The 20,729-nt window shown below is 35.6% G+C and overlaps 1 protein-coding gene across 4 annotated transcripts in view; it reads right to left on the bottom strand.

Moving 5' to 3' along the window:
- LOC582560 (sortilin-related receptor) overlaps window positions 1-20,729 on the bottom strand; it is a 105,828-nt gene that overhangs the window by 59,676 nt on the left and 25,423 nt on the right. For all 4 annotated transcript variants that reach the window (XM_030977748.1, XM_030977751.1, XM_030977750.1 and 1 more), the window contains exons 3-11: window positions 20,283-20,444; window positions 18,018-18,085; window positions 15,851-16,034; window positions 4,630-4,710; window positions 3,890-4,059; window positions 3,081-3,294; window positions 2,012-2,215; window positions 1,555-1,643; window positions 35-210 (exon numbers count right to left, since the gene is read on the bottom strand). In XM_030977748.1, the coding sequence (XP_030833608.1) occupies window positions 35-210; window positions 1,555-1,643; window positions 2,012-2,215; window positions 3,081-3,294; window positions 3,890-4,059; window positions 4,630-4,710; window positions 15,851-16,034; window positions 18,018-18,085; window positions 20,283-20,441 (1,345 nt within the window). In that variant the 5' untranslated portion in view covers window positions 20,442-20,444. The remainder of the gene's footprint in view (window positions 1-34; window positions 211-1,554; window positions 1,644-2,011; window positions 2,216-3,080; window positions 3,295-3,889; window positions 4,060-4,629; window positions 4,711-15,850; window positions 16,035-18,017; window positions 18,086-20,282; window positions 20,445-20,729) is intronic.

The following is a 20,729-nucleotide window of genomic DNA, read 5'->3' as shown; positions in this document are numbered from 1 at the left end:
TAAAATCCATGAAGAAAAGGAAGTTCTCACTCACAAAAGACAGGTCTGAAGTTGATCTGGACAATGAGCCAGGAGTGGGTGGCAGTCTCTGAACCAAAGACGGTGAAGACGAGTGACTTTTCTCCAGGCTCTGTCATCAATCCATACACATAGATCTTGGATTCTGAGAACATCTCTGAATGCCAGGTCTCCCCCTCATTCACGCTGTACCTGTATTACAGAGAGGTTGAAAGAAAGGATGATTTGATTGGATTTGATTGAATCACTAACTGACAGACTGACAGATTGACATCACTAAAAGATTAATTCATTAATTGACTGATTTACTGATTGATTGATTGATTAATGGATGGAAGGATGGAAGAAAGGAATGATGGATAGATGGATGGATGGATGGATAGATGGATGAATATATGATTGATTGGTTGTTTGATTTAATAATAATAATACTACTAATAATAATAATAGTAGTGTGAACTTATAGAGCTCACACACCCTCTAGGGACGCTCATGGCGCTAGCTCAGCAACAGCTCTCTTTAATACAAGTAAAGTAAATGTTTATTTGCTAATAGATTTATACCATCAGAAACTCAAAAACATTTTTGCAAAATTTGTATCACCCATTTCAATCCTCGGCTCTTGACTATTGCTATTGACTGATTGATTGATGCTGGATGCCGATGGATGGATGGATGAATTGATTGCATGATTGATTGATTGATTGATTGATGGATTGATGGATGGATGAATGGATTGCACGATTGATTGATTGATTGATTAACTGATTGATTGGTGAATTGATTGCATGATTGATTGATTGCTTGATTGATTGCTTGATTGATTGATTGATAAATTGATTGCATGATTGATTGATTGATTGCTTGATTAATTGATTGATTGATGAATTGATTGCATGACTGATTGATTGGTTGCTTGATTGATTGATTGATGAATTGATTGCATGATTGATTGATTGATTATTGATGGGTGGATGGATGAATTGATTGCATGATTGATTGATTGATTGATTGATTTATGGATGGATGGATAAATTGATTGCATGATTGACTGATTGATTGATTGATTGATTGATTGTTTGATTGATTAATTCAATAAGTGATTTGTTGAATGGGTGATTGGCTGATTAGGCTGACTACCGTAAATCTCTGTGTATAAGGCGCACTTTTTTCCGCCAGAGAAATTTGAAAGTCAGGAGTGCATCTTATAAACAGGTACAGGATACTTTGAGTCCTCAAAATGCTACTTTTTAGTGCTTTTTTTACCATCTCTGGGTCTCAACATAAATAACATAATGTGATCAAAGAATAGGATCTACTATTTGAAGATAACCAACGTTCCTAATTTGAAGGGACAAGAGTTGTTGTTTTGTTTTTTGTTTTGTTTTTGTCTTAAGAATAGGGTGCGTCTTATACACGGAGATTAACGGTAACTTAATATTTGACTAACAAATTAAAATCTGATTGATAGATGGCTTAGTTGTTTGAATAAATGACTGACTGACTGACTGACCAAATGATGGAATAACAACTTACTTGACTGCATTTGTATCTCCTCTCTGTTCCACTGCAGTCGCCACACCACCGTGGTCTCCAAAAGCAAAGAAATGATTACCACGCAACACCTACAACAAACATAGAAAAGCATCATGAAATAACTGAAATTGGTTGTATCAGCCACCCATTTATCACACCTTGGTAAATATGGCAGTTTCTCTCAAAATGCAAAAATTACCCAAATTAAATTTTAGCTTGATCCAAGTCAATTTTTCAATAAACACAAGACAGGTATACAGTCAAACCTGTCTATAGTGACCGCCCAAGGGAAACACAAAAAGTGGTCTTAGTAGACGGGTGGTCTTTGTAGACAGGTTCCTTTTGTACATGTTTCAATGATAAACCATTTTCAAGGGAAACAAAAATGTGGTCTTTGTAGACAGGTGGTCACTAAAGCAGGTTTGAATCTATTTTGAATTAATGAAGATTAACTGACCTCATACCACGATGCCCCAGCCGTAGCTGAGAGGTAGACGTTGAATCCCATGGTCTCGTTTCCAAGCAGGGTCTTGCCGACCTTACCGGTGGCCAGGATGAGACCAGGAGCGGAGGCCTTGGAGAGGATGGGAATGGTACGAGAGCCTGGGGCCGACTGACTGAACTTCTGTGAGAGATGCAGCGAGCATTCTCCCTCTTTGGGCTGGAAGATAAGGGAAATTTGAATTGATGGCTGATCGATCAATTGACTAAATTATTTATTTAAATACTTACTGATTGAGTTTTGGGCTGATTGATTGATTGATTCAACCTGTTATTTGCTCCTTCATCTAAATTCCTTAACTCATTCATCCGTTTATTAATTCATTCATTCATTAACTCACTGATTCCTTTGCTCATTCATTCATTCATTCATTAACTCACTGATTCATTTATTCATTCATTTATTCATTCATTCATTCATCATTCATTCACACACTGATTCCTTTATTCATTTATTCATTCATTCATCATTCGTTAACTCACTGATTCCTTTATTCATTCATTCATTCATTCACACACTGATTCCTTTATTCATTTATTCATTCATTCATTCATTCACACACTGATTCCTTTATTCATTCATTTATTCATTTATTCATTCATTCATTCATTCATTCACACACTGATTCCTTTATTCATTTATTCATTCATTCGTTCATTCATTTACACACTGATTCATTTATTCATTTATTCATTCACACACTGATTCCTTTATTCATTTATTCATTCATTCATCATTCATTAACTTACTGATTCCTTTATTCATTCATTCATTCATCATTCATTCACACGCTGATTCCTTTATTCATTTATTCATTCATTCATCCATTGATTAATTAATTCATTTATTCATTAACTCATACAGATTCCTTTACTCATTCATTCATTTATTCATTCATTCATTCCTTCATTCATCAACATATCTATATGTTTGATTGACCGATTTCTATCAGTTGATAGCTGGATAGATGGGCGGAAGGATGGGATGATGGATTGAACAACATATAACTGGATGAGAGACTTACATTATAGCGACAGCCGTACGGGTTGCCATCTGCATCATTTTCAGGGGCAGGCACCAGGAACCATTCTCCGCCCTTGTCAAAGGATCCATAGGTAGCCATGTTCTCTGCAGTATAAGACGACGATGCATCTGTGTTCAGGAGCACGTTGGCTGCGTAGATGCCGCGCAGTCCGTCCACTTTGTGGAAGTCAGCAAACGGCTCATCGACATAGCGACTGGAACAAAGATTAAAAAACAATGATAATAATATAATATTCAGCTTTTATAAAGCGCTTAATACATCTTGGACGTCTCTCAAATAAAGCGCTTTACAGATATATTATAACTCCGGTCATTGGATGCTTGCCCGTATACACTGTGTGCACAATCTCCACTACCTGGGGATTATTTCAGCCAGGCGTTACTTGACGCTAAAAAACGGTTTGACCAACAATGATATATAAATATAAGCCATTAAATGTTCATATTTCTGACATAAGTATTGAATTCAATACAGAACCAGGAGGGTGTTTTACAAAGACTAAGATCGACTTTAAGTTGAACTTAACTATGGCAGGCAATTAATGCCACAATTTTCTCTCACCATTTACGGGCATTGGTCTATCAAGGGACGTACAAATCATGGTCACAAATCTACAGAATTTACATTTTTGGATAATTCATTATTGAAGGAAAAATATTCTCTAAAGATCATAATTAAGAAAACAATGACGAGAGCAACCAGTGGCATGAATGGCCTGCCATAGTTAAGTCCAACTTAAGGTCGATCTTAGTCTTTGTGAAACACCCCCCAGTTCTAAGAAGCCTTACCTTAGCCAAGAATCTTTGCCAGCTCCCTCCGGGTTATAGTAGGAGATGTTCATGAGAGAGAGGGAGAAGACGACGCCCTTGGCCTCTGAGATGTAGAGATTGGTCTGCAGGTCCTGATGATGGACACACACAAAGACCTGTTCCTCGGACGCATCGGCAATGTAGAAATCCTGAGGGAAGAACGCATGATCTCAAGTTATTAATGTAGAAATCGTGAAGGATGGGAGAGTAATCTGAGGGTTTTTTTTATAGCTACTTTGCCAATGATTCTTTTAAATTTTAAACGGATAGATGTTGTTTTGGTATTGATAGGACAGTTTTGGTCAAACTGAATTTTAGTAACCAAAACCTGCACCATTACATAACAAACTAATAGTTATAACTGCACCACGCTCGAAAGGTAAACAAAAATTACAAACACCTTAATAATAAGCCTGTTAACAATTATGATTCCAGAACCTTGCATGAAACACCAATAGTAATATACAACCCTGTATGCTACATGATCAACTTTTTCTGATTGATTCCACACCGTTTCTTTCCCAATGCAATGGCATGACCAGGGCCCCATTTCACAAAACTTGTCACCAGTTAAAAATGGCAGTTTTTGTTATAAGCTAGTGAAATCCTTGCTTATAATTGGTTATCAGCAGATTTATCATTTTTGTCATTTGTCATTTGTCATTGAAAAAAGGCTTTGTGAAATGGGGCCTAAAACTCAACTTTATCTCTAAACTTACCCTTTTAGGAACATCGAAAGGAAATTCAGCCATCTTGAATGCTCCCCTATCATGGGAGACCAAAAGCTCTAGTTCATCTTCCTGTCAGGATGAAAAAAGAAAGACGAAAAATGAAAGGTTTACTATTGGTAATAATACAATGATAACAAGTTAATTTTACCGGATTTCTAAGGACACAAAAACATATGGAGGGCTGACATAATATTGGTTGACACAATGTAGCCATTTTTGTCTGAGTTTGTCAGACAGATGGAAGAAAGTCAATGGACCGGAAACAAGGCAAATTCCTCTCGCAACTCTTGCAACATTTGCAACGCTCGCAACTCTGGCGAATTCCTCTTGCAAGTTGCAATCAATTCAATTTGATTCAAGCACTCACAATTTCCAGTTTTCATCAGCATCCAAAGATAGTATGACATAATTCATGAACTTTCAGTTTTTTAGATTGAGATTGAAAGGTTTTATTAATTGCACTTCGCAGCCAGATGGCTGAATTATGAACAATTTACATTGGCAATAAATTATAATACATACAAATGTGGTTTGACATTCTCACAAAGTATACTATACAGTATATAACAAAATTCATAACAAAGTTCATAACTAATATAACTAAGGCAATAACAGGCAAATTAAGTCACGTTTAAAATATATTTTGTGAGGTGACACAAGAGTGGGTCAAAGGATGAGCAAGCAGGCCTTTTGCTCTTTCAGTTGGCATAAATTGTTATCAATACGGTAAATCTCTTTACATGCATGGGGATTTTTATTCTTCTTTTTTACAATATCTGTTTTCTATTATTTGATTCTGCTTTCTGTTTTGGGTCTTCCCGTATTTTCTGTTTACTGGTTTATAATTTCCAGTTTTGTTTCCTCATTTTCTTTTAATATTTCTTCAGTTTTCCGTTCTGTTTTGTTCCCTGTTTTCAAATGCATTCAGGTTGTAAAGACTGTTAGACTGTTTACGTCATGCCAGCCACACAAGTACTGTATATACATGTATGGAGGTTTATCACAAAGCATGCGATCAAATCACAGTTATCACTCCAATTAAAACAGATAAACAGGATATCAAATGCATTCCAAGATAAGGAATCACTGATGCAGAGTCCATATTCCAGAAGTGTACATGTACATGTACAGTACTTAAATTGTTGACACTGAGAAGTATGCATTTTCAGAAACTTACATTTAATATATATTTTCTCCATTATTGTTGTTTTTATATGCGAGGGGCATGTGTATGAACATTAAGGTTCAGTATACTGCATGTAGAGTGGTATTTTGAAAGTAAAGACCATTCTTGTTTTACATCAAAATTGACACATATTTGCTTGATGACAGAAGTACATAAATCTTCCTAATCATAACAAAAGTACATCACATGTGTTTTGTGAAATCAACATGAATTTTCTCTCTGTTCAAATGTGTAGATGCAAGGGGTATTTTTTGAGCAGTTTATTTTTATATTTTTTTTTACTTTTTAATGTATCTGAATTTATACTTTGCCTAACACCTGCACTACATGTACTGTTAATTGTAAAAAATTTCAAAACTCAGTATGCACACTCCATACATTAATAATGTCTACCGGTAGTTGTGTTGCTAGGTGGAACAAACATTTTTTGGCTGCTCCAACCTAATGCCTCATTATCATACAGTGCACTTTCCTGATTGAAATACTGTAATTCTCCTAATAGACCATTTTCATATAAATGTATTAACTTTTAATGCGTAAAATCTTTCTTTAGTGCCTAGTTACACATTATTTTATTCACCTGTTACAAAAAATTGTATTTCTATAGTCAGAATACAAATTGCATATATTCCTTGTTGCTAGGTAGGACAAGCCATAGTGTTTGCCCTACCTAGCAACAGTTAATGATGTAATTTGCATTCTGACTGGTGAAATACAATTATGTGTAACAGGTGAGTGAAATAATTTGTAACATGGCACTTAATAAAAATGTATGCATTAAAATTGATTACATTACAAAACTAGTCTAAAAATTTTTTTTTTTAATGTACCGTAATGCTTCCTGGGAGAAATTTCAATTATTTGAACATATTTTGACAAATGTTTCCACAAATATGTTTAAATAATAGTCCAAATTTCTGATCTTTGCTTTAAAAATCAGCCTAATTAATGAATAATGATCACCCTTTATAGGACTATCAAAACAATACTGTCTGAATAACTGCGGTCAGCCACGCTATGAAGTGATGATTATCACCAAAAACGTCATTAATTATTCAATCATAATAATGCCACGATGCGCATCACAAGTATTCCTAAATTGACACGAACAAACAGTGATAGTAACAGCGAGTACATGTTGCACTATAATGCATACTGTATGCACATGTACATGTACATGTACATGTACGTATACATGGTTGCTAGGTTGCTGTTATGTTATTTAGCCCATAAATGAATGCATGTATTGTTCGATAAACCCCAAGCACGATACACATTCATGTGACACGTCCAAGCCATACATTCACAATTTCACACGTACATACTGTATATGTATTAAAGCAAACAGCTCATGTGCACCTGTTCGATTCATAATCATCATTGTACTGTACATACATGCTAATGGATAATGGCTTTGATCAGGCTTTTTTCAATTCAATTTCTTATTCTTCTAGATTTTTTGATACTTTTGTTTTGTTGTTGTTATTGAAGTTATTTGCTTACTTGCTTGTATAATTTATTGTCTTTTGCCTTTGTTTAAAGTACGCATTAAGTTGAAAGCTACAATATGATGCACAATTGCAGGGCTTGACACTATTAACAGGCACCTGCATGCATGGTGACCTGGGACACATGGGCGCCCAAAACCTTTAAATAGTCCAGACCCTCAAAAAGGCAGCATTTTTTACAAAGGGCTGAGCATTCATCCAAACTCTAAAAATGTACATCCATACTCCCTTCCGGCAAAAAAGGGTAACTATGGATCCCTGCACAATTGTCATATGAACTCTCAAGAGGATGTTCCTCTATTGCTCCTCGCCTGTGGAATTCCCTCCCATCATCTATTCACGAAATTGACAATCTGGACCACTTCAAAGCTTCGCTCAAAACTCACATCTTCCTCCAGACATTTAAATGCTGACTTTATTGGAGGAGCTCCTGCCTTTGAATGTTTTTTAAAACAGATATATAGCGCCATACAAATGCGGTGAATCATCATCATCATCAACTCTACTATTTACATCATTAAAAAGTAAATATTAACCTAGTTATGAACAAAATGAGACAAACAGGATAGAGTAAATAAACAGGGTTTTTCTGGATTTCAGCCCAGAATGCATCGACCCTCTACAATGGTTATTTGTTTACCGGTATTTCGAAAATGAGATCATTTTTAACCATACATGTACATGTAGAGTATGTTTTTCATCGTGCAGTGCATGGCACAAAGGGGTGGAAAGCAATAAAGAGTCTAAGCAAATACATAATCCGTGTACGTGCATTCATACATGTTTCAAATAGTATTTGTACTTGTGTAATGTTTTTTTTTAATGGTGCAAAAACTGCAATACATAGGGCCGACATGTACATATAAAAATGTTTCAAAGATACACATACAGTACATACAGTGTAGCTCAACATTAAATTCTTCTATCTGGTTTGATGATCTATCTATGAAACTTAGGTGAAAATTGCTCTTGACTTTTAATATTTTGTTTAGAAATTATATGGCTAGGGTTAGGGTTAGCATTGAGTTTGAGGTTAGGTTTAGGGTTAGAGTTGGGGTTAGAACTAGGGTTATGTATAGCTTTGGGTCTAGGGATAAAATTAGGAATTTGGTTTAATAGTGTAGCAAATCAACAGATTGCTCCTCACTTTATTTCGTCCAAAATGATATGGCTAGGGTATTAGGGTTACACTTGAGTCTGAAGTTAGGTTTAGGGTTAGGTTTAGGGTTAGGTTTAGGGTCGGGTTAGGTTTAGGGTTAGGTTAGGTTTAGGGTAAGGGTTTAGTGCAGCAAATGGACTGCAAAGCAATTGTTGCAGGAGCATGTCATGTACGAATAGCTGATTGTTTTTTTTGGGGGGGGGGGAGGGGGTTTATAGTATCCTCTTAAATCTTGGTAAGAAATACTTGTTTCAAATGAGCACTGTCTATACCGGTAAGTAGTCTGAACATAGATTCTGATAGCAATTCCTGGCACATCTTTTACACTTCATGTCGGCTACTACTGAGTGCTACTGGTTAAAATGGAATTGAAAGCCAGGCTGTTGATCAAACATAAATCCATGCACTTTTCACCCTCGTCTGGGAACAGCCAATATTGGATATAAACATCAATCAGCGCGAACAGCAATATACATGTATAGTCAGAGGGTGCCAAATCCGGCTGCAAGAAGTGCTGTGCACATATTCCTATTCATCATAATAATGTACATGCGGCAATGGACATGTTCATGCGGGTATGTAGCGGTGACGCCTAATTTTGTAACAACATCCGTAAACTGTATATTCAGATACCAGGAAAATCATCTTTTTAATGAATTTCACCCCAAAACCAAAAAAAATCATATACAATTTGTTTTTCTACTGGTACAAGATGCAATCATTATTATACATGTTGTAAGCCTCTTTTCTAACAATGAGCACCGGTAATGCGCTTATGGAATTATAAAGATTATAAAAAATGATTTTACTGGTAGAAGTTGAACACATTTACCACTATAAAACCTCTCATCCGGCAAAGAGCGGTTCTGGCTCAGAATGAAAGTTTGAGAGAATGGAACTCATTAATCACATACATGTACATGTACATGTATGCTGTCTGTTTGGGGCCAGAAGGCCATATTGTGTGCTTTTTACAGGTAGTCGCACAGCTTCAAATATACATGAACCTCCTCTACCTATTACACTAGGCAATGCGTGTCATATAATTCCATACAAATTTGCAATTATTATCATAAATATTGCATACTCTGCGGGTCTTATACAAAATATACAAACCAACATAGAACTGTACTATTACTAATTTGCCTATATAATGCAGAGGTGATAGTGAGCACTAAAAAACAAAATAGGTTTTTTGTTTTCCCCTCAACCACGTCCCCCTTGAATAAAAAAAAGAAGAAGAGGATTCGCGGGGAAAAAAGGCCTCCAACAACATTCCCCCTTTCGAGTAAGAAAATTGGGAAAAAATAGGCCAAAATAGGGAAGAATAGAGAAAATAAAAGGGAAATCGGGAAAATCAGGATAAAAATAGGGAAGAAAAAAAAAATTGGTAAAAAAAAAAAAAAAAAAAAAAAAAAAATCTGGATTTTTTTTTTTTTAAATCGGGAAGAAGAAAAAAAATCGGGAAAAATAAAAAAAATTGGGAAACCGATTTAAATCGGGTTTTTATCAGGCCTGATATAATGCCATGATTACGTATACCGGTGGTATACATATACATGTATATGTACATTGTACATATCAAGCCACACCTGCAGTTAACATACATACATGTACATGTATGTACATTAGACAAAATATATAACATCACTCTGGAAATTCTGAGTTTGCCCTGCACTTCGTATATATATTTATTGAATGGCCTTCACTAGGATCGAAGGGTACATACACATACAGTATAGACTGTACACATACATGTATCGCACAAAATATGAGCATATTTCATCCTATGATATTAAACCAATGTGCAACATAAGTCTTAAAGACACATAGTAGTGGGCTCTCATGGGGAATTTGACACCAATCTGGTGTTAACCCAATATTGTGTGTTGTCAATCACCAGGATTAGCCTTTGGTTTTATGACCAACAGGCCTTTAAATTAATACAATGTACATGATATGCTCAGTATTTTCCACCTATTGCCTCATGGAAAAAATGATTATCTATTAAACATTTCTCTCGCCGAAGACTCTCTGAGAGACTAGGGGGTATTTCTTGATGGGACTACGGGTTTGCTACAGTACATGTATGTGCAAGACTTGTACACCCACTTCCACAAAGTCTGGTGACAGCGAATTATGACCAACTGCACATGGAAACTGATAACCATCGGACCATCTTCCTTTTATCTATTTTATTTATTTATAATAGTCTTCTTCTATTTGTCTTGTTTCAGTAGTTAAATAAGTGTTTTCCGTACAGGCCCTACAACTTCAATCCGGGACCATACAATACACACATATCTATTTACCCTAAGCCTTGAGTATACATGTATACATGTACAGTGTAAGTACATGTATATGTACATGGTAAACCTACTCTCGAACCTTAACCCTTTAATTTTGACAAAAAATAAAGCCTGAATCAATTGTTGTAATAGCAAACTGTAGTGTGAACTCGAAGAGGATGTGGTAATTCTTGGAAAGCTCCCATTAATTTCTTGATAATGGTTATTCACTCTAAAAGACTGATCAGATAATATGGAGCGGCAAACTGCTGCACGTTTTTTAATGTGTAAATAAATGGAAAGTGAACAAGATACAGAAGGATCTTTAATAATACACTTTAATTACATCATCATAAAAATATTCAAAAATGAACTATGTACATGTAGTTTACTGCTTCATAAATCACCAGGTTTCATGGACCATTAAAAAGGAGTGTGTGTTTATTGTGCCGTGCATTTCCTCATTATAAATTTGTAATGACCGTTTACGTCAACGCACGATTTAACAGATACTGCGCAATACAAGGAAGCAAACGGTCAATAAGTGACGAGGAAGCAAACAGTACATTATGTTTATAATTCTCCCATTCATTGTTGAACTCTCTCATGCTCTCACTGTCCTTTAATAATAAAGGTACTTTAAAGTAACATTGTGATGGTTGATTTCACAAATCTGTTGAATCAGGATGCAAAACACATAAAATTATGTGTGTATGTATGGATTATCCAACTACGATGCCCCAAATCCGAAATTAATTCACGCAATATGAAGATTTTTAACAAAGTTTAACGGGTTTTCGAACGGGCGTCGATGGGAGGCGCTTCTGAATCGAAATTCTCCCAACCATTTTTGAATTTTCCCAACGGTTTTTCCATGAAAAAAATATATTAAAACAGGCTATAAAAAATCTGTCAACATTTTAGTGTCTGGAATAGAATGTAGAGCCATTTTATTGCTTTGTGAGATTTCCATTCAACTCAAATGTAATTAAATTGTAATAATATAGTTGGAAGAATTAAGGAATCGATCGGATCAGTTTTTCCCAATTTGTACCATGAATAATGGTCCGTTTTCACTCAAATTTTCAGATTATCTTTAATTGTACATCTAGCATTGAAGTCACTACCTTAGCACCACTATCTCTCATCTGAACAATGTTACCAAGTCCCTTTAATGCGCTGTTGACCATGAATTTGGAATAATGATAATAATAATAAAATATTTCTTTTATAGCGCTATAATCCAATTTAGAACTGATCAAAGCACTTTACAAAACAAATGAAACAATGTTTAAAAACTCAACGAAAATATGATAGAAAATGTAATGCAGTTAAGTATAATGTAAATAGGGGTGTTTTGAGATGCTTCTTAAATAATTCAACTGACATACTACAGCGTAATTCACAACCTAGTCCATGTAACCGGACCACTGTAATGAAAACTTTCATGAAATGATTGTGACATTTTTGCCTTATGTACCTCCCTCTCTCTCTCTAGATAAAGTTTTAATCTTCTCAGAATTTTATTGATGTACACATATACGGTAGCTCTTTAGATTGATCAATACAGTTGCAAGAAGATATAAACTTTATCAGTCAAGGATAAATCATATTGTCACAATCATTTTATGAAAAGAGATAAGGAAAAAAATATAAACTGTTGCCAATAAGTAACATAACAAAGCTTTTAAATGGGCCAAAGTACAGTGTATATTTTGTTTGCTAGTCTTATCTTCAGTACAAAAGAATATAAAAATAATAATTTCAGGGTTTCATATCTGTAATGTACATAAACATGAATATACATGTTTATACTGTAGGCCCTACATATATTAATATAACCTTGGAGAGTGAACATATTGTCACAATCATTTCATGAAAAAAGATAACAAAAAAATATTAACTGTTGCCCATAACAAAGCTTTTAAATGGGCCAAAGTAGAGTGTATATTTTGTTTGCTAGTCTCATCTTCAGTACAAAAAGAATATAAAACATAATAACTTCAGGGTTTCATATCTGTAGTGTACATAAACATAAACATGTACATGTACATGTACATTGTATATATAGGCCGTTCATGTACTAATATAACCTTGGAGAGTGAACAACTGTGACTAGATAAATAAAGCTTGATGGTTGCGCCTTAAAAATGGTGCAGGGCAGAGAGAAATCAATATCACAGTTCATCTGTTGATTGCAGTGCGATGGAGCGGGTGCATGGCGTCATCGACAAAACACACAAGCACACGAGGCCTGTTGACGACTGGTAGTACGTTTTCTAGAGCACGACCACCCAACCGTGAACAGTTGGGGAAATTTCTTTACAAAATGATATTGCAAAATCATCATTACATTGTCAACGACCAGGCACGACTGACTAGATTTGGTATCAAGGTACCTGTAGGTTGCATGGCAGACCGCGCTAACATAAATAGTCCTATAAATGGGCATGACGAAACTATATTGTTCGCCATTTTATGTACATGTGTATGTATGCGCATGTGCACGAGACGCTGCAAAATAATGGTCACAAATGTGGACATAAAATTGCTATGTACAGACATGTACATATTAATGATCATTGTAATGGGCAGTATTCAAGCACATATTTGGCGGGTGCAGTTTCATCTCAGGAAATATAGGAAGTCTTTCCAGGATTTGGTAATTGCAGCCAAAAATGTTTCCTTTCCTTTGCCTCAGGCTACCTTAATAGTACTTGAGATATTTTTGTATTTATTTTGTTTTTGTTTTTGTCTTTTTCTCTTCATCTCTCCTTGTTCTGTTTCTGCCAATATACCTCTTTTTTTCTTTCTGTCTTCTTTCTTTCTCTCCTTCTTTCTTCCCCTTATAAATATTTTCATCTTTTATACCACCGTATTTAACCTCCTACACTGTACATGTTCATGCTTTCTTTTTCTCTTCATCTTTTCCTTCTTCTGTTTCTGTCAATATACCTCTGTCTTTCTTTCTGTCCTTTTTTCTGTCTTTCTTTCTTTCTCTCCTTCTTTCTCCCTTCTTCTTCCCTCTATAAATCTATCCATCTTCGATACCACTCTTTTTAAGTTTAACCTTCTACATGTACATGTTGATTTTTTCTTTTTCTCTTTCTCTTCATCTTTTCTTGTTTCTGTTTCTGTCAATATACCTCCTTCTTTCTGTTTTTCTTTCTTTCATTCTGTCTTTTTTTTCTGTCTTTCTTTCTTTCTTTCCTTCTTTCTTCCTTCTTCTTCCCTCTATAAATCTATCCATCTTTGATACCACTGTTTGTAACCTCCTACAAGTTCATTTTTCTTTTCCTTTCTCCTTCACCTCTCTTCTCTCCCCTTGCACTCTCTTTCAATCACCAATTAAATAATCTACGGAAGCAAAGGTATACCATTTTAGTCTAAACAAAATGAAGTATTGAAATTGGTTTGAGGGGATCTGTGTATTCCCCATCATTAACAGAACTAATGGTTCCCTTTATAAAAAGACTAGTGCAAGTATAATGAGCACAATGGGTTTAGTAATTGAATCCACTTGTAATAAACTGTGTAGTTTCTACATTTATCTACGGTATAGAAACTAAACACACCCTTTAACCAAGCACTTCAATAAATCATCCTTGTTGACATCCAAGCTATAAAATATTAATCACATCATTCCAAGTTTCTGTTTAGCAATAGCACTTTGTATACTTTGCACACCATTTGTATGCATGCGCAGTTTATGAAATATGATACGTACAATGTATTCAAGAATGTTTTATAATGACTTCATACTTTTTGGATTCTCTTCCTGTTTCACTTTCATAAATGATGTACTGTAGCATGTTGGAAAATATGCAATTTATTTGCATTCATACATGTACAGGCTGTAAACATCCCAACTTTTGTTTTTGTGTTGTTATTGTTGTTTGATGTTGGTTTCATCTGTTAAATGTTTTTAGATGTAGGGTAACATGTACATATTGCAGGCTTTCATTAAATAAACTTTGTTTGAAAAATAATACAATATTTTATTGATGTACAGTGAACATGTACATGTATTGGTGGTTTCAAAATTTCACTGTTAATATACATAAGATCAACTGATAACATGCCCCACAGCGGTAAGTTTAAGCTTTGATTTTTTAATGATATAATCAGCATAATAATAAAGGATTGGATGATACATTTGATCAGCAAAGAGATTGTGTTGACACAGTTGTGACGACACAATAACCTACATGTAGTCACGAAACTTTTTTGACAGCCGATATAAACATCCCCGATCCCTGTCACAGAAAGAGTAGCAATTGAACCGGATTGATAGCAAGTCCTCTATTAAATCAATCTCAAACTCAAAAACTCCTACCACTTTTGAGATTGTTTGTTGCAATTGTTATGAAGATCTTAGTGAGTTATGATCGATTACTTATGGCCAATTAGCACCAAATAAGTACTAGGGTTATTCCAGTAGACCGACAGCCCATGAGACCGACATTGATTAATCATTCACAAAACACGGTATACCAACAGTCCACAAGAACAACAAAACAAAGAAAAACATAAGAAAAATACAGAAAAGAGGAAAGCTCCAGAAGGTCTATGTGACCGCCGGCCCATGAGACCACCAGCCCAAGAGACTTATGAAACCCCAAAATACATAAGGGGAAAATAGCAAAATGGGTGCCTTGTGGGATGTCACTTTGTCAGTCTAGTGAATCCTCAAAAAAAGTTGTTACAAGGCCCCACAAGACCGGCATTATCGGTCTAAAGGGCTGTCGGTCTAGTGGGCTGTCAGTTCTATGTACCCTGAAAAGAGTTGTCAGATGATCGGTCTCGTTGGCTGTAGCCAGAAACACCGCCCACAACAACCGCCCAAAAGACAGATAGGCCACTAGACCAAGTGAAACCTCTGAAACGTGGCTAGTAGGCCTACAGGACTGACATTGTCGGTCTAAAGGGTTGTTGGTCCAGTGGGCTGTCGGTCTTGTGAACCCTGACAAAAAAGAGTTGTCAGATGATCGGTCTCAATGGCTGTAGCCATAAACGTCACAATCAAAGATATAGTCCCAATGCAGGGAATAACATGCACTGTACTTACCACTCCACTCTTGACCTGGGTAGCGAAAAGATAGTCATCCCTGACTTCAAAGTCTTTGATGCCCGAGATGATCACCTGCCTGTTGAGGGTCAAGAAATCATCTGACTTGCTGACCGAGCTCGTACCGTCAGTTTCCAGCCTCTCCACGTAGATGGTATCAGTCCTATCCCATGGCTCAACACCCCTGGAACAAGGAGAAAGTGAAATTGAAAAAAAATTGCAATTATTTTAAAGCCTACATCACTCTATAAACACTTTCACAGCTATTGCCCACATTTTGCCACTCTGAATACACAAAAAAAAAAAAAAACCTTCCAACTTTCCACACTGACTGTTTGGATTTATGTTGCATTAGCAGCATAACCCACATTTATTTCTGGGAATTCAATGAATGAAAATAATCTTTAAAATCTGTAAATTGGTAACATGTTGAGAGGTTTTAAAAATGTGTTATTCCTACATGTACTTAAAGTGGCAATATAAAGGTCCAGACTGACTGTGGATTTATGTTGCATTAACCTGCATTTTATTTTAGTAATTCAATAAAGGAAAATAATCTTTAAAATCTGTAAATTGGCAACATGTTGAGAGGTGCTAAAAAATCTGTTTTCCTACATAAAAAGGCAATATCAAATTTGTGTTTATATAGTTTGATTTCAGATACATGACTTTTTATTATAAGGACAAGGTACAGGGAACAAGATTGCCAAATTCAAGAATAAAGGTGACCATAAGCCTCCCTTTATGTACACAGATAAAATCAGTTCTACCCCTCAGCTAAAAACCTGGGAAAAGAATATAGCGGGTACAATGTGGTACCATGTGGTACCACGCACAAAGTTATAAATGTAGTCTCAAGCAAGAACCTATCCAAACCATCCATGCAAACATCAGTACAGCGAGTTTATTGTACTCATTATCAACATCCGTAAAAAGAACAATTATGGGAGCAAAGAGCAATTTAAGTGATATAATCCCCCCCCCCCCCTCCTAAAAAAAGGGGGAAAAAAGAAAACACTATTTAATAAAATTTCATGACAACATTTGCTTTCATTGAACATTGCAATGCATGCTCAGGCAAATAAAATGCAAACACTGTCAAAATAACTGGATGATTTAATGCATGATTAATGATGTTAAAAAATTATATCACATACTTTATATAATTTGTACCACACTATTGACAATGTACTGTCTATAAAACTTGATAATTTTGTGGGCATGAAATATTCTCAAATTTTGTAGGTAATTAAGACTCACGAAAACTAAATGACAGTGAATAATTGCATCACAAGTACATGAACAGGTAAAACTATTAGTCATACAACACTCAATTTTTGTGACTCATGAAAGTTCCTCTGCCTTGAAATTTGCTTTTGTTTATTTACAATTCATGAAAGATTAAAGGTATTACAAAGTTTTGGTATGGGGTCATGAATTTGGTTCAAATTAACATATTGAAAGCATATGCGTTCCTACGATATTCATTGATCGTTGTCCCGGTTGAAATCGAGTCCAAAGTTATGAAATTATAAATAATAAACTCTTTAAGTTGTATAGCTCCCTCTCAAGGTCAAGATATCAATTTAGCTATGAAACAATGTTTTTTGACTAAATTCGACCGTTTAGCTATTCCCGTTTGGAAATTATACATGTACATCACAACTACATATTCTGAGATTTTCATGGTCGCAGCTACCATTGTACGGACGTAGGCGCTATTCGAAATTTACCAAAATTTACCAGGAGCACCGGTAAATTTTTATATTCAATTTTTTTCGAAAACAGAAGTGTTTTAGGGATTAATTTTCTTAGAGCCCATAATACATCCACAGGGGCATCCAAATATATCAAAATTGTAAAGATTCACTATACACCAAATTTTCAAAATTTCCCAAAACTTTGTATTACCTTTAAGATGCAAAATAATTCTGGTTTCACAAGCCTACATTTTATTACGAAAATCTTTAATTACGTTAATAAAGAGTAATACCGGTAATTGTAAGTACATTTTATAGGCAGTTTTATCTATGCTTAATAGAGCAAAGCAATAGATTAATAGCATCATCACACATTTGGATATTGGATTTTACCCCAGATTGACAGTACAGTAATACTGTTCAAACAAAGTGTCTGTTGATCATTTTTAAATGCCCTTTGACCTTACCAGTTGAAGCTCTTCACATCTTGCTCCATAAGAGTCCAAGTACCTCCAAAGTTCATCGAAACATAAAGCTGCAAGGGAGGGAGAAAAATAAAGAAAAAAATCAATGAAATATAATGACTCAGATTTTGATGGAAAAAATGAAAGCATCGATATACTTAATTCCTCAATTTCTTTATTTTCAGGTTCATTTATAAACTGTGTGGGAATTTATACAATGCATTTTATCATCCCATTCACACATATCTTCGCCTACACGGACATGCAAAGTACCATAGACCTCAGACTGAGAAACAATGTGTGAATTTTATTAACAAATTCATTAGGATAAAAATAATGCAAAACGTAATGATGATAATATTAGAACGAAACATGTACATGGTATATGGTCATATCAAGTTACGCCCCCCCCCCCCCCCCAGGCCCACTCCTGCCCCTCCTCCTCCTCCCCCCATCTAAAAACATATATAGAAGTAAATTACTATGGGAATTGTCCAACTGTAAGTTTATATTTCCTCTACTTCCCCTTATATGATAATTAAGCCATATCATATCAAACAATTCAAAAAGGTTCATGTACTGCGCTATCATGTGTCATAACTTTTGAAGACCATCATCTCCTGTGAGTGGACTCAAAGTCCAATTCTCCTCCCTTTTGTCGAGGGTAATTAATTTGAGGAGAGAAAAGATAACAAAGCAAGCCACAAACATCAATCATCGGGTTTATAAATTTAAGCCATTAATTGTAGATGAGGAGTACATGTACATGTACATGTAGGTGCATTCAAAAGATCGCGATGTTTTGCGCTGCCGCTTACACTTTCGCTGAAACATCACGGACTGAAATGCTCAGTGATGTTATGGCGTGTTTTGGTTGGTAATGCGAATGTGCGGTCTTCCCGACCTTTGACCCAGGCCCTGCCATTAAATTGGATGCAATCGAGAAATGCTGAAGGTCACATGCAAAACATCGCGATGTTTCAGCTGCTACCGTTTACATAATACCAAACATCACGCGGACATTAAGAAAAAAATCACACTCCGGCTTGGAATGTTTCTGGCTTGGCATTTTTGGCGGTTTGGCGTACATGTACTTCATCACTGAAAGATCATGGTCAGGCCCCGGTTTGGCGCGTTTGGTTGCAAGTGTAAATGGCCCTACTGTAAAAGTTTAAATGTTGGTAAACACACACGGTGCCATGCAGGGACAGGCTCTGTATGTTGTTTAAGATTATGTTTATGACGGCACATACAAATGAACATATATCACTCCAGGGTACATACAGTGTATATCTGTACATGTAGGCACTTCGTTGTATCAATGTATTGGGCGATATATAAAAGCGGAATATTATTATATTTTCCTTGATATTGCAGCCTGCCACCTAATATGAAAACAACTATGACTTGACTGATATCCAGAAAAAACGAGCTCTGCCACAATCTCATGTGACTGATAATAATAATGATTGCTCTCAAATCAGTTTCCTGAAGAACTTTTTATACATGTATGAAAAAGGTAGTGGAAATGATGTTGCAGGTAAAACCACTTGTTTGTCTCCACAGTCCCTAGCTACAAAGTACAGTATTAAAGATACTTAAAAGTTTAAAACCACATCCTACAACTTATAGTTAATGGACTTTCGTATGAGCAATACGTTTTATATCCTGTATTACATCAAAACCATTGAACATTGGAACTCTGCAAGTTCAGGGGTTTTAAGACCGCTATTTTCAATCAAAATTTAATTGTATTTTTCATTTTTTAATTTTTTGTTTCATATCATTTTTAAAGACACTAAACTTTCTCATAACAATTTAGCCATAAAAGAAAAATATGATAGTTGCCAATTTGAAGAACAACAAGTGATCAATTTAGCCCTTAAAATACATCTTATCCTGAAAGGGTTATAACAGCAGGGGGGTGTTTCACAAAGACTAAGATCAAGTTTAAGTTGGACTTAACTATGACAGGCCATTCATGCCACTGGTTGCTCTCACTATTGGTCTCTCAATTATGATCTTTAGATAATATTTGTCCTTCAATAATGAACTATCAAAAAATGTAAACACTGTAGATTTGTGACCACGATTTATACGTCTCTTTAGAGACCAATGCAAGTATAAAATGTTAAAGAGCTAACAGTGGCATGAATGGCCTTCCATAGTTAACAGAAGTCCTTGAAGTTGATCTTTAGTCTTTGTATTAAAACACCCCCCCCCCCCCCCAGTTTATGTATTTTGATCGAGTCAGCTAATAGTGCTTACCCTTCTGGAATCATCGTTCTCATCCATTCCGAGGACGATGTCGGGGTTGACGGCATGAGTGAAGATGGACGTTGGCTTGAAGGGGACGGTGAAGGTACTGAAGGTACTTCCAAAGTTTTGTGTCGTAGTGACCAGGGAGTTGACCACATCTGTGAACATATACTGCAAGGAGAAACAACATGGAGATGAGGTTGTTAAGAAGAGATATTTGATTAATGGTTGTCAAAAATCTTGGTTATGATGAGTATATTCATAATAATCTTGCACTAAAACTTCAAGATTACATCTGAACATGCACATGTAAATTGTGGCCCGAATTCACAAAGCAAGGTTTGAGCTCAGACCAAGGTTTGAGCTCAAACCTTCTTTTGTTTCGCCAAACCTCCTTTTGTTCTTTACAAACGAGGTTTGTAAAAAACGCGTAAAACGCGTCATATGACGTACGAA

Source organism: Strongylocentrotus purpuratus, unplaced genomic scaffold, assembly GCF_000002235.5.
Source record: "Strongylocentrotus purpuratus isolate Spur 01 unplaced genomic scaffold, Spur_5.0 spur5_scaffold_1, whole genome shotgun sequence".
NCBI lineage: Eukaryota > Metazoa > Echinodermata > Echinoidea > Camarodonta > Strongylocentrotidae > Strongylocentrotus > Strongylocentrotus purpuratus.
The sequence above is the reverse complement of the archived record's forward strand: the minus strand, read 5'-3'. Positions and strand labels throughout refer to the sequence as shown.